Genomic DNA, 15,059 nt, shown 5'->3' on the forward strand with positions numbered 1-15,059 from the left:
TAATCTTTCTCTCTTACCCGGACCTCGCTCGATCCTTCCTTCTTTCTCGGCCCGGCCGGCGGCGGTTTTGGGTGTGTTTGGTGAGTGTGTATGTGTGTGTTTAGGAGAGTGGGGGAAAATGAAGATATTTTGGGATTTTGGGGGTATTTATATCCCTGAAATCCCATTCTCATTTAACCCATCTCAATTAATCCAAGTCCAAGACCCGCTCCTTTTCTCCGACATTAATCAATTACGCGAAATCACTAAACATAACTTCCTTTATTCATCATTAAAATTTTAGGATGTTACACAAGCAAACATTGATTCAGAAGACTTGTCGCAAGAATCGTCAGAATCAGATCCAGAATCATTATCTGAAGACATCACACTAGCAGTAGCATCTTGACAATATTCATGTAACCCAAACATAGCTAAATTTGCTTGAACATCATTGCATAGTAGCCGTTGTGACCAATCAGTCCCGTCTGCTAACATTGCTTGTGTTGATGAAGAAGATGGTTTCTTTTCAGCATCACTTCCCCGTAGTGAAGAAACATTTTGAATTTGACCACGAGGTCCAGTGTATTCTTTTCTTGGTTTGTCACATTCCTTCGCAAAATGCCCGAATTCTTGACAATTATAACACTTCACCTTTAATTTGTCAAAACCCAACTTCTTGTTTAACGCTGGAAGATCTTTTCCAGTTCTCTGCATGAATCTTTTAACTTTACGAACAATCATAGCCATATTCCATTTCAAATCCATGATCTCTATATCATCCGGATCTATCTGGTCATAATCCTCATCAGTTAACTCACTTGTGGCAATTTTACTACTCACCAAGTTTTCATATGAAGACATAAATGCCGTCAGAAAAGCAAAGTTTTGCTCAGCTTCCTTCATATTCACACTAGGTGGTGTAGCAAATGGATTGGTACTAGTAGAACTTCCAGAACCACCTGAATTACCAGCAGAGTAGAAACAAACTTTTGGATCATTAAATATAGCAGATTCTTTTTCACTTGCGGCATGAGTAAGAAAAGCAGTGATTGGTGAGATTGTTGAACTAAGAGGCATACTTCCACCATAGAAAGCTGGATCTTGATTTTCTTTGGAAGATTTTTGACACTTAAGATCATATTCTCTAGCTTCGATCTTTTGTAGAAATTCAAGTGCTGTCAAATCTTCATTCAGAAAATAATCATTCTCTTTCAAAACCATGAGAAATGTCGAGTAGGAACTTGGAAGCACACTCTTGATAGTGTCAATTTTATCTCTTTCAGAAATTTCCATTTTCATCTTGTCCATTTCAGCAATTAAATGACTAAATCTTGTAGTCATCTCTTCAACTGTTTCTCCTTTCAATAAATTAAAGTTTCGAAATTGAAACTTGAGCATCACTTTCTTACTCTCAGCTGTGTTTCCCATGTTTCTCATACGCAGATGTTGAAACAAAGATGCACATCTCTTGATACTTCCAACTTGATGAAAAATATTCTCTGGTAAAGCCATAGTCAAAGTAGAATATGCTTTTATCTCGATTTCTAAAGCTTTCTTCTCTTCTTGTGAGTATTGAGAGACAGCTTTAGGAGTATACCCAATAGTATCATCTCCAATCATTGGTGCAACATAAACCTCATCAAGACAATATGAACAGTCAGGATGAACAGATCCCAAATGTGCACGAAACCGAGGTTCCCATTTGGCAAAGTCACTGAACTTCATCAATCTTGGACATTTAGAATGTGAACCTATCTCGGTATCAAGTTGCAACATTTGTTGCATCAACATATTTTGAGACGCCAATGCATACATACCAGCCATATTTGAAAATAAACAAGTGTACAGTTATAGCGAACTACACTCTGTGTTTAACGAATCAATGAACAATGTTTAGCGAATTGTGAACAGTTGTAGCGAACTGTGAACATTTGTAGCGAATCAATCCTTAACGAATCAAAACTTAACGAATAAGGTGAGTGTGTTAGCGAATCAAAAGTCAACCTAGCGAGTCAACTTAACGAATCACAAATAAAGTTAACGAATCACCCAAATGGTGAAACAGATAACGAATGTGATGAAGGTTTAACGAATCACAAGTCAACTTAACGAATTGACCACACGAATTGACCAAGTCAACTTAACGAATTGATCACACGAATTGACCAAGTCAACTTAGCGAATTACTAAGGAGTTCTTAGCGAATTAAGATAACGAATCAGCTACAGTTGATAGCGAATCAACACTATAGCGAATTATACTATAACGAATCAGGTTGTTACAACCGTTTGTAACAAACTTGATTCCTTTCTGCCACGTGGCAAAAAGTTGTTATGGCACAAATTCCAAGACAAACACGTGTCAAACGAATCAGTTATCTAGTTAACGAACTAGATAACACAAATTGATTAACTCACACGAATCAGTTAGCGAACTAATTAGCGAATGGCAAGAACTAATAGCGAATCAAATTAAAGACATAGCGAATCGCTTGAAACTTTATAACGAATCGCATTCATCTTCAATCTTCGAACATTCAAGAACAATTTTTCAGAAATATGAAGATCAAACCCAAAAACTTATCAATTCCAGATTCGTAATACTACTCAATTCTTAACCAAACTTAACAAATAATATACCAAAATCTTCGTAATCACAACGCGAATTCAACTCAACACATCTCGTAACCGATTATCACAATACACGAACCAATTTCAATCAAAACTAATTCCCTGTTTACGGACTCAAACCGAAAACACAATAACCTTACAAATCCAATCCACAATCCAATTCCACTCAATTGAACATCAATAATACCTTAACCAAACCAGATTCACTCTAATCCATCCAAATTCAATTCAAATCAACTCAAATCGATTCAAAATCAATCCAAACAGAAAATAAACACAAAAAAATATAACAATAACAATCAAACCAAGCGAATTGAGCCCCGAAAGCTCTGATACCACTTGTTTGATCCCGTTTATAATCGTTCTAATCAATATATATAATAACTTAGATCTAATCCAGATCTATATGTTAATATTAATTATCCAGATCTAACTCTCTAATACGTTAGTTTGATTGCTATTAGTATGTAGTATATATTATCAGTATGTTTATTGTGAAGCTTGAGAGAGAGAGAGAATACTTTAAATTTTTCTGAATAATATTAATTCTCTCAAAACTTCAACATGTACAAGTGAACAGTGGTTCACTATTTATAGAAGACGATCTGGTTCGCTAACATCCCCTAGCGAACCAGCATCCCCTTCGTTAAATAAATTAACTTAACGAACCACCCCCTGATTCGTTAACATCCCCTAACGAATCAGGAGGGAATACAATATAATGTCCTAGTTCGCTAACATTCCTAGCGAACTAGACTTAACCTTAACGAACTAGTCTTAGTTCGCTAACATTCCTAGCGAACTAGACTCAAACATAACGAATTAGTCTAAATAAACATTAAATATTACGTTTAAATATTAAATAAACATTAATGATAATTACAAAGACTCTAGACGCAAAACCGTGCACTAACAATTTGGTTTGTTCTTTGTTCTCCCATCTGTCAAAGTGTTTGTGTGTTTATATTTTATAATATGGACTAATTATATTCATAGTATTGGTCATAATTGTTAGAGATTAGGGTTCAATTCTAGAGATCAGGGTTTTAATGATGAAATAAAATGGGATTGTCCAAAAATACATATTGCAAGATATGAGTTCTGGATGTTAAATGCATATATGTTTAAGTGCATATATGTTTTATCGAAATTACATATTTCATTCTTTTTAATGGAACTGATTAAAGGTGTTCATGGTCCACATTTTACGGTTTTTATGTCAAACCGCGAATAAAATCGTTAGTAACGATTTTTGTTTTTTGCAAACCAAAACCAAAACATAGAATTCATAAACCGAAACAAACCGTTTTGGGCTCGTTGGGTTTTCTATTCAAGACATCCAAAATTAGATATGATTATATAAGTAAAGTTAGTGAATAAGAAATTAAAAAGATGTTAAACACAAATTGTTCAAACATGCTTCTAAATAGTAATAATGTAACTTGTGTGGGTTTCTAATTCAAACTTTTCTTTTGTTTTCAATTATTTCTTGGGTTTCATTATATCGTCTTATGGAGTATGTTCATAATAAATAAAATGTTAGTCCAATACCATCCACCATTGTCAAGTTTAGTTCATTAATGTTCGGATTTATTTTCTTTTTGAAATGGCTTTGGAGAATTAGGTTTCTCAAGTTTTCTTCTAATGTTGTTAAAGCATCATCATCCCTTTTGGGAGATCAGGCAGAGAGTCGAATGTAGGAGAAAAAAAGTTGCTGTAAAAATGCTTTAATTTATGAAACACCAGCAAAGAATGCAAAAAAGGTGGGGTAATATTTTACTCTCATTTGTCAACAAAATGTCGAAATGTTGGTTTTAGACTACATCATTGATTTTGATTTTGATTTTATTAACACTTATAGATTGGGTAACGATGAGATATGTGGTTCTTCTACATCTAGACTGTTCACATGAGCGGCGCGTCAAGTAGATCTAGCTGCAAGTGAAGGTATATCTTGCTACTAATAGTTTTGCATTTATTAATTTTCATTTGTAATACCAGGATCAAGCAGATGGTTTGGTCAGTTATACCATTTAAAGAAGGGAAAATTCCCAAAATAGGCGTTTATGAATACGTTTTTCAGGGTTTAGGTGTCATTTCAAACAAATTCCCAAAATAGGTATTATAAACTAGTCGTGACGAATAGTTTTATACTATGTTCTCACACAACACATAAGTCTAACACATAATTACTGTTTTGACGTTTTTCGTTTATTCACCAATCGTTTGCGTCAACTCGTTTGCGTTTCGGTGCAATTCCCGAAAGACTACACATGTAGTAAGTGTTAAGCGTCATTTAAACCCTAGTTTAAATGTAATGAGGTGTGCGTTATAGATTCAGTGATCCTAAGTTTGAATTGACGGAGTTGAGTTAACGGAGTTAACCTGAAATTGACGATTGTCACATTTATAATCCCATCTTTTGTAAATTATATTTTCGATCCTCAAAGTTTTATAAGTCTTCCGCAATTTAAACGTAACTCTGATTTATTTACAATTACGATACCAACTGTTGGGTCACACGCCTAGGCCCTAGAAGGGGGTGTGACATATTGAGCGGGAATTTCATTATTTTTAGTGTCAATGTTTTCTTCATTTCCAGGTTTCTTCGAAGAACTGTCTTGAGAGCTTGCGCTTTCTTTTCTTGACATACTACAATAAGTTTTTAAAAGATATGTCCAATATTCGAACAATTCAAAACATATTTTTTATTCATCATATTGTAGTTACAAGAGTGCACAACATCAATAAAACAATCTTTTCTTATATGGCTATATGCTACTTTACTAACAGCCAGAGAGTGGTTTTCTTAGACTCCTTTTCACCTTTTATTTAGAGAATTGATGCAGTGAGACTTGGTTTCATACATGCTATACTAATAGCAGGCAAATAAGTTTGCTTGATAGTTATGTAAGCTTGCTATTTATTTGTGACTTGCTGTTTTGTTTCACCTGTCAAATGGTTTTCTTCTGCTCTCAAAGATTCGTTAAAGACTTATATCAAATGGTTTGACTTTATAAATTTAATGTCGATTTTAGTCCAACTGACAAGTAGCGAATATCATGAAAAAAAATGTTTTTGGGAGACCCAATGTGGTTCACTAGAGTAAAATTTTATGAAACGTTAATTATTTTTCTCAAGAAAATATGATTTGGAAAGGAAGTTGATTTGCTTATATTTTTACCTGTTTTGTGAACACGTACAGGAAGGATTGGTTTTATTGATCGATGTTAGTCCATCAATGCACAGTGTCTTACCAGAGATTCAGAAAGTTTGTTCTTTGCTAATACAGAAGAAGGTGAATGTTTTAATTCTTCGGTTTCTTGTTATTATTTGTGTACATTATGTCAGAGCCGATTCTGTAAATTTTCCGTTTGTTAACTTGTTTTGTCTAATTTTGTATCTTTTTAGTTGGTTTATAGCAAATATGACGAAGTGGGAGTTGTTGTATTTGGAACAAAAGGTAATTTAAATTTAGTTGACCAAGTTCGTCTTTATTAACCGCTCGTTTTTCATGTTGACATAATATCAACTATCAAGTCCATGAATTTTGCTTGTAATGGAGTCATTCTTATGAAGGTGCTTTTTATATGTTCAGATACCAACAATGATTTGACAAATGAAGTGGGTGGATATGAACACGTGACAGTTTTGCAGCCGATAAAAGTTGTGGATGGAGATCTTGTTGATGTGGTACAACAACTTCCTCGAGGAACTGTTCCTGGAGATTGTATCCTAATGTTTATGTTACATTTATAATTTAGATAGATGATCATTTATAAGTTATATTATATCAAAACAATAATCTAACTATTTTAGTAAAATGATTTAGGAGGTTTGATGCATTATACGCTTTGGGAGACATTCAACCTGTTTCTTCTTTAGCTAATCCTTTTTTACGTGACCGGTTTGACCCGTTAGAGATCAAAATAAGTAAATAACCCTAATGGTTCAGTTGTGCTTATTGGTTTGTACCTTGACGTTAATAATAGTTATGGATGCAATTGTTGTGGGGATGGATTTGCTAATTAAGAAATTCCAAGAAACAATCAAGGGTAAAAAACGTATCTGTCTCATTACTAATGCTATGTACTCGATCAAAGATCCATACGAAGGCACCAAAGAAGATCAAGTCTACACCCTTGCAGAGCAGATGGCTTTACATGGCATGAAAATTGATTGCATCATTTACAGAGAAAACCAGAAACGGGAACCAAGCAAGACTAACATCATCGAAGAAAATGATTCACTGCTGAGTATATTTTCAAAGAAAACAAAAGCAAAAGCCGTGCATGTTGAGAGTTCAACTTCATTGTTGGGTGCATTAAGGACTCGTAATGTAACTCCTGTAACCACATACAGGGGTGATCTTGAAATAAGCTCCACATTTAAGATAAAGGTGATTTACCATTTGCTATAATTATTGTTTCATTATGATTTTTTGCTCACCCTTGTTAATGATTAGGTTTGGGTCTACAAGAAAACAGCTGAAGAGAGATTCCCGACTCTCAAAAAGTATTCTGATAATGCACCTGCAACAGATAAATTTGCGACTCATGAAATTAAGTTAGATTATGAGTACAAAAGCGTTCAAGATCCCGGTAAAGTTGTGCCTCCAGAACAGAGGATAAAAGGATATAGATATGGACCTCAAGTGATTCCTATATCATCTGCTGAACTTGATGCGGTTAAATTCAGACCAGAAAAAAGTGTGAAACTTTTAGGGTTCACAAATGCTTCCAATATTATGCGGTATGTTTACCTACTGTAATGGATAGCTATAAACATATAGGGGTTGCAAAATGGGTGGGTTGCTTAACTAGTCAACCTGTGTTTTTTTGGTAAGATCGGTTTGTGTTGGGCTGACCTGAAACACTCTTTTATTTTAAGTTATTTATAACAGGCGTCAAATATGATCACAAAGTTATGTTTGTCAATAATAATCTAATTATTTGAATAAACTGGTTTAGGAGGGGTGTGCATGAAACCGAAAAAACCGAATCTAAACAAAAATGAAGATCTGGTTTTATGTTTTCGACTTTTTGTAAAAACCGAACTTTTGGTTGGTTTCGGCTTTGGATGTTATTAAAGTCAAAAAATGTGCCGAACCAATTTTATGGATTTTACTTTTAAATTTGATGTAATTTATAAGAATTTAACAAGTAGTGTATCCCAAACATTTTAGCCCAAATGTAAATAATCGATTAGTTATTAACTAACAAAAAGATTTTGGTCCAAATTCATATTTTTGGGTTGAATTCCTTTTTCGGCCCAAAAAGTTCAAGCCCAAATGGCAAAAACCGAAAAAGGCAAAACCAAAGTGAACCCAAACCAAAAAACCCGAAACCAAATGGTTTTTAAAAACTCGAAAACCGAATTTCGGTTTTTGGTTCTGTTTGAGCCTTAAACCGACCCATGCACACCCCTAGGATTTACATTTTACGCGTTAAAAATACACTTATAGTGATCTTTGACCTATTTGACTTGTTTCTCTTTTACACATTTGTGATTTGACTCACTAGTGATAAATGCATTTCTGAAATGAATTGACCCATTTGTAAGAAAATGGGTTGAAATTGTCACCTCTTTGCATACTTAAAGTAAGTTGACTTTTGACTTGTATATTCGAAGACATTACTACATGAAAGATGTCAACATATTTATTGCTGATCCGGGCAACAAAAAGGCGATTGCTGCGGTTTCTGCATTAGCAAGGGCAATGAAGGAAATGAACAAAGTTGCTATTTTGCGTTGCGTGTGGAGACAAGGACAAGCAAATGTTGTTATAGGAGTCTTAACTCCAAATGTATCAGACAAGGATAATATTGTGAGTCCTTAGTTTCAGCTACAGTGTTTGACTTGTGTCTTTGACTGTTGACCAATGTTCTTTCTGACCTTGCTGTTAAATTGCAGGCGGATTCATTTTACTTCAATGTCCTTCCTTTTGCTGAAGATGTTCGGGAGTTTCAATTTCCGTCTTTTAACAGTCTTCCGGTATCACTACAGCCAAGTGCAGAGCAGCAAGAAGCTGCTGATAAGTTGGTGATGATGCTGGATCTAGCGCCAGCTGGAAAGGAGGAATCTTTGCGGCCAGAGTTCACCCCAAACCCTGTTTTGGAGGTATCTAGTTAGTTAGTTATTTCTCTAATTTTGCAAAATTGAAAAGCAAACTGTAGTTAGATGCCAAGATGGGTGGGTTAGGTTACGGGTTAAAATAATTTTGGTGGAAACTAGAGGTGCACAAACCGTTTTCTGGGCCCAAACCGGTTCAGGTCAACAAAAGTCAAAACTGGTTTTGTGGTTGAAAATGTCAATGAATCAGGTTTGACCAGTTTTTGTTGGAACCGGTTTGGGTTGGAATTGGGTTGAAAAACTCAATGAATCAGGTGGGTTTTGAACTGTTCGGGCCTAGCCGCTAAAAATGTGTTGGGCCGCTTGCATTGGATTGATAAGAAGCTTGCATCAAGCTGGGCCTTATCGAGCCTGAGCCTCAAATAAAGCCCGTTTAGTTATCGGGTCTGAACTCGAGCTGAGCTTTGCCTCGTTTAAGGTTCTTCTCAAAATTGCTCGAGCTGAGCCAAGCCGACCTCAAGCTTCAATTCTGTATACGAGTCGAGCTCGAGCCCAAAACATAGGCTCGAATCGAGCCGAGTTCAAGTAGACTAAAGCTTGGGATCGGCTTGTTTGCACCACTAGTTCGGGTTGGGCTTGACCAGGTTGGAACCGGTTTCGATGTGGTTCAGTTAGCTTCCTAACAGGTTCCTGCTAAATTGGTTTCAATACTGGTTCTGATTGGGTTACAGCTCTTTCCGGGTCGGGTTACAAACTGGTTATGAAACCGTTTTTTGTGCACATGTAGTGGGTGGAAACTGCTTCTTTAGTACGATTCAATATGGGCTGGGCTGGGCAGGGCTGACCCACAAACCCTTTTTGACCCACAAACCCGTTTTAGTCCAGTTTAATATATAAATAATTAATAAGTTAAGTTTAACAATGACTACAATTGTAATCTTAATGTTTGATTTAAAAAGAAGTATTTATAAAAATAGACTTTGGGTGACTTCGACCTGTTATGTTCTATTTGTAACTAATTTATGTTAATTCATTTGTGAGTAAAATGGGTGAAAATTGCTACCCTTGAACTAAATCCGTTTACAAATGTTTGACTTATGTCAATTTCTTGCTATTTTGTTGACTTTTGACTAAATCCGTTTATAAATCTTGAGTTTCCGGAAAATTAATATATTCCTATCCATGGGGATATTCTTTCGAATAGGTCATTACGTATTTTCCTTTTATCGGTTTCTTGGATCTATTTGATCATTCCCCGTGCATGTTTTAATTTGGAATAATCTGAGCTAGTGGGATGTTAGTATCGAAGGAATCTGAATATTCCTCCATTGTTGTTTGGTATGAATCTTCATCACTGGATAGAGGTTGAAATGCCCTGACTAGAAATTCTATGGTGATCTTACATCTGTGTGAAGTTATACTAGGGATAGGAAGGCGTTCCAATCTTATACGTAATGTTATATCTTATGCGTAAAAATTTAATCATTTAATGATAGCAATTTTGATACTTTCAATCAAGTATGTAATTTTGTTGGAATCAATATTTGTATAATAAGTTTAAAGCATATCCCTATCAAAGCCATGTAAATATACCTAATTCATTAAGATTGATGGCTCTAATACTAACCTGTCACACCTCAACTTAGGGCCTATGTGTAACACCCGTTAGTTGGTATTTGTTTTGAAATTATATAAGAGTTGCGAGTTTCTTTTAGTTGAAGTCTTTAAGATAAAGTATTCTTTTATAAAATGTTGAGTTAAAATACCCATTTTAATGTTTACAAAGAATGTTTCATAAAATATGTTCCTTACAACGGAGATCCTTTGAACAAAATATTATTATATTTGTAAGTCCCGTGAAGGATCTTTCAATATGATATCAACTAATCTTGATGTTAGTGCGGAAACCCAACACAAGATGATTCAAGAACAATGAACTATAATACGTAAAAACATAATGGAATGCTTCAAAACACACATTAATATTAACGTTGGGTGTTTAAGCACTAAGATTACAAAATACTTGTCTCTCACACCAAACAAAACTAGACGGCCAACAGAAACCCTATACATATGTTCTATATATAACGGGTCAAGTGGGTAAATTAACTAAAGTATTAAATTGGGTTAGTGTGCCCTGTACATTTTTTGAGTTCGTGTTACTTTGTTTTATGCCATTTAAAAAATTACCAAATTTTTTGTGAAATATATCAATGCTCACATCAAATTTCTGTTAGGATTAAACACACACACGAACCGAACACGAACACGAAAGCAATAACGAACACGAGGATTTAACGTGGTTCGGTCTAAACTGACCTACGTCCACGGGTGGCAACTAGGTATTTTTTTTATTGAGTGACAAATTGTTACAAGTATAGAGCGTTGTTTAAATAGCTAGAAATTGAACTATGGTTTGTAAATTATTGAATAAGAAATCCAAACCGGGCCGGGCTTCGGTCTGGCCACCTTACACCAGTCTGCCCTTTGGACTTCAAATAATAAACCGGGCCACATAAGGCCTACGAACCCAACAATCTCCCACTCAGAGACCTTGAGTACTCTCGTTTGCACTCCGGATTGTACTTCTGTAATCTGAACATTAAACATCTTCTAGTTGCCACCGTCTTCTCATCAATTAACCTAAAGGCCCGTTGAAGCTCCCCGGAGCTCCAACACGTCAGTCACGGCTAAAACTGCCCCTGACCCGTTTTCTGTCCCTACTGGCTCCCACTAAATCAAACTACCGGATTCTGAGATACCCTGAGAACAAACACTCTCCATATTCATCAAGTAATCCACTAGAGAAACTTTTACAGCTGGAATACTGGTTTTCTTAATCCACTATCGACATGGAACTGTAACTAAAACACGACCTGTGCTCCCACTGTCACAATGTCCTTTGACTGATTTAACCTTCCTAGCTCGTTCATCCTGAATCTTCACTTTGGCTCTGGGTTTGTTACTTGCAAAACGAACCTTCTTCTACCCACGAGATTCTATGAACCGGACTTTGTCTTTCACCAAAACTGAATTCACTCCTTTCGGTGACATATCGACCATATACAACGAACCCATTTTCTTGCCACGAGCAATCACGATATTTCCTTTGACTACTTTCCACCGCCCATTCCCCAACTTAACATCGTAACCCTGGTCAACTGCCCAACTGAAATCAAACGTTTTTTCAAACTTGGAATAACCCTCACGTCTTTCAAAGTCCAAGAAGTACCTGTTGAAGTTATCAAATCAACATCTCCCATACCCGTAACCTCTAGAATATCATCATTCACGAGTCAAACCTTTCCAAAATCCAACCTTAAGATTCTTCATCATATCACTACAGTGAGTGGCATGAAACGATGCACCAGAATCCATCACCCAAGCATCAACGTTACTCTCAACACTAAGAACTAAAAACTCATCACTACTGACTCTTCTGTGTCTTCTTCTGTAACGTTCACCTCTTTCTTACCATTCGGACACTGATTCCTGAAGTGTCTCTTCTCTTTACAACCCCAGCATTCAATATCTTTGCGAGTCCTAGACTGACTTCTCTTCCTGCTCCCACTGCCTCGTTGTTTTCCCCTACCTCTACCTTCTGTGACTAATATATCACTTGATGATTCACCTGAATTTGTGCGTCTTGAATCTTCTCCAAGAATCAAATCCCGAATCCCATCAAAAGTAATTTTTGTAGACGAACTACAAACCGCAGTCACTGTTTGCGACCAACTGCCGGGTAAAGAGGATAATAACAAAAGACCTTGAACTTCATCATCAAACTTAATGCCGACTGACACTAAGTGGGAGAGGTTCGAATTAAGATTATTGATATGTGTTGTAACTGACCCACCCTATTTCATTCGAGTTGTCACTAGCTCTCTGATAAGATAGACCTTATCGGCTGCCGAATGCTTCTCATACATGTTGGATAATGCATCCATCATACCACGGGCTGTGGTTTCTTTCATGACATTAAACGCCACATCTTCCGACAACGACAATGTAAGACAAGCCCTAGCTTTCTTGTCTAACTTCTTCCACTCTGCTTCTGACAACTTTTCTGGTTTTTCATCCTCAAACACCGCATCCAAGTCTTTCTGACAAAGTAGCGCTTCAATTTGCATCTTCCACCAACCAAATTTCTGTCCATCAGACTTTTGTATCGAAACCTTTTCGTCTTCTACCATGACAATGACTAAAACGGAAACCTGGATAAAAACAGAGATAGACACGGCAACGAACGGGCCTGAACTTAACGACTGTTCTACTAAACTCTGTTAAACAATCAACCTATTTAAACGTAGCGGTATAACGAACTAAAAATCAGATACTGAAACTTTAAACTGAAACAATATAACCTGACAAACGCGGTTGGCACTGGTTCTAAGTTTCTTTAAACGATTTCTTCTTATTTGGAACTATTCTTCAACGGAAAAAAATATAATCTTGATTTAACTGTTCTTGGCTCGTATTTTGCAACTACGATCTGAACGGTGGTGATGCGCTGCTTAACTTGTTTCGTACGTAACCCAAACACTCCAATCTTTGACGGAAAGCAACCGTGACAACCGGCTGCTATGGCGGCGAGAATCGAACGTCGATGGCGACTGAACCCTAGCGCAGTAGGTTAGCGGCGACAACTTGGTGGGTTCTCGTGTTCTTCGTGTGATCCCAAACCTAAGCTCTTGATACCACTTGTTAGGATTAAACGCACACACGAACACGAAAGCAATAACGAACACGAGGATTTAACGTGGTTTGGTCTAAACTGACCTACGTCCACGGGTGGCGACTAGGTATTTCCATATTGAGTGAGAAATTGTTACAAGTACATAGCGTTGTTTAAATAGAAATTGAACTAGGGTTTGTAAATTATTGAACAAGAAATCCAAACCGGGTCGGGCTACGGTCTAGCCACCCTACACCAGTCTGCCATTTTGACTTCAAATAATAAACCGAGCCACACAAGGTCTATGAACCCAACAATTTCAACTTACCTATATTGATAAATAAATTTTTCATTCATCCCAGGGGGGGAAGCACGTAAAAGAAATATTTACTTTCACATGTTATGAATGTATTGATTTATGGAAAAATAAGCCCATTTTCACATGCCAATGTGCGGCTAGCCCGGCCCACTTGGTATTGTTTATTTCTTAATAGATTAAACTTAAAAGTCCTGAAAATGGGTGGACTAACTTATATTTATTTATTATGTTTATTTCTTAGTCATTTGATTAAGTTTCACATTTTTAATACACATATTTGAACATAGAAGTTAAAAGTATACTCGGTTTTCTTTTTTTTTTTTTTAAATTTATTTTCACTCAAAATAAATAAGGTAGTGATTACATTAAACATAAAGCAAGCGGATAACAAGCTATGCCGCTATCCAAAATTTCCCAAACCTTCCACTTACAAGTATTTGAACCCGCCACCTCCATTTTTAAATTGTGAAATTGCTTATTTAAGTTAAAAAAGACTATTTGTTAAAAGGCCTTATTAACTTATGATTTTTTTAAAATAAGTTTTTTAAAAATTGTTTGGATTACCTTATGTTTTGGAAAAACCAAAATGACAAAAAATGACACTCTTTTTTAAAGGAGTGTAATAGGTAAATCAAACTCATTAAGTTAATAAGTTGTAACATCCTAAAATTTATAATGTTGAATAAAGAAAGTTATGTTTAGTGATTTCGCGTTAATTATTGGATATCGAGTAAGGAGCGGATCATGGACTTGGATTAATTGAGATGGGTTAAATGAGAATGGGCCTTAGGTCCATGGGATTTAATTGATATAAATACCCCATAAACCCAAAAATATCTTTCATTCTATCACTTTTCTAACACACTCCAAAACACACACACACCACACAACTTCGCCGCCGGCCGAGGAAGAACCGGGCAGATCCGAGAGAGAGAGAGAGAGAGAGCGATTAGTTGTGATAACAAGTAAACGAGATCCAAACAAGCTCAAAAAGGTATGATTCTTGATCTTTGAAGTTTAAAGATCCGAGCTTTATAGCGTATATACGACCGGAAACGGTTGGGGAACGTAGGGGGTGATGTCGAACCATAGCAAGGGTGTTAAAATCGCTCGAAATGCTGGTCAGAAACTAAAACAGCGGCTGATCTGGGCAACTTCGCCTTCAAAGCGATAACTTCGCCTTCAAAGCGATAACTTCGCCTGAGGCCAAGTTCGCCTAACTGGTAACTTCGCCTAAAGCCAAGTTCGCCTGATGACAACTTCGCCTAAAGCCAAGTTCGCCTGATGACAACTTCGCCTAAAGCCAAGTTCGCCTGATGACAACTTCGCCTAAAGTCAAGTTCGATTAGAAAATAAATTAAAAATCTAATGAAAAATGTGT

General features: G+C 36.3%; 1 protein-coding gene across 1 annotated transcript; it reads left to right on the forward strand.

The window, feature by feature from the left end:
* The first annotated feature begins 5,791 nt into the window (after nucleotides 1-5,791).
* Nucleotides 5,792-8,903, forward strand: LOC143621731 (ATP-dependent DNA helicase 2 subunit KU80-like). Its single transcript, XM_077093062.1, has 7 exons — nucleotides 5,792-5,910; nucleotides 6,024-6,075; nucleotides 6,211-6,342; nucleotides 6,605-7,011; nucleotides 7,078-7,364; nucleotides 8,244-8,439; nucleotides 8,526-8,903. The coding sequence occupies exons 1-7, from the start codon at nucleotides 5,854-5,856 to the stop codon at nucleotides 8,742-8,744; spliced, it is 1,350 nt and encodes a 449-aa protein (XP_076949177.1). The 5' UTR covers nucleotides 5,792-5,853; the 3' UTR covers nucleotides 8,745-8,903.
* Nucleotides 8,904-15,059: the final 6,156 nt, after the last annotated feature.

This window comes from Bidens hawaiensis, unplaced genomic scaffold, assembly GCF_021521415.1.
Source record: "Bidens hawaiensis isolate Kalapana, Puna unplaced genomic scaffold, B.hawaiensis_p1.1 tig00002935_1, whole genome shotgun sequence".
Classification (NCBI taxonomy): Eukaryota; Viridiplantae; Streptophyta; class Magnoliopsida; order Asterales; family Asteraceae; genus Bidens; species Bidens hawaiensis.

What these genes read in the sequence shown, in the direction of transcription:
- LOC143621731 (XM_077093062.1), top strand. Translation starts at nt 5,854, where the DNA reads ATGCACAGTGTCTTACCAGAGATTCAGAAAGTTTGTTCTTTGCTAATA. An exon ending in TGTTGTATTTGGAACAAAAG is followed by an intron (nt 6,076 to 6,210) that starts GTAATTTAAATT and finishes TTATATGTTCAG; the next exon opens with ATACCAACAATGATTTGACA. An exon ending in GCTCCACATTTAAGATAAAG is followed by an intron (nt 7,012 to 7,077) that starts GTGATTTACCAT and finishes GTTAATGATTAG; the next exon opens with GTTTGGGTCTACAAGAAAAC.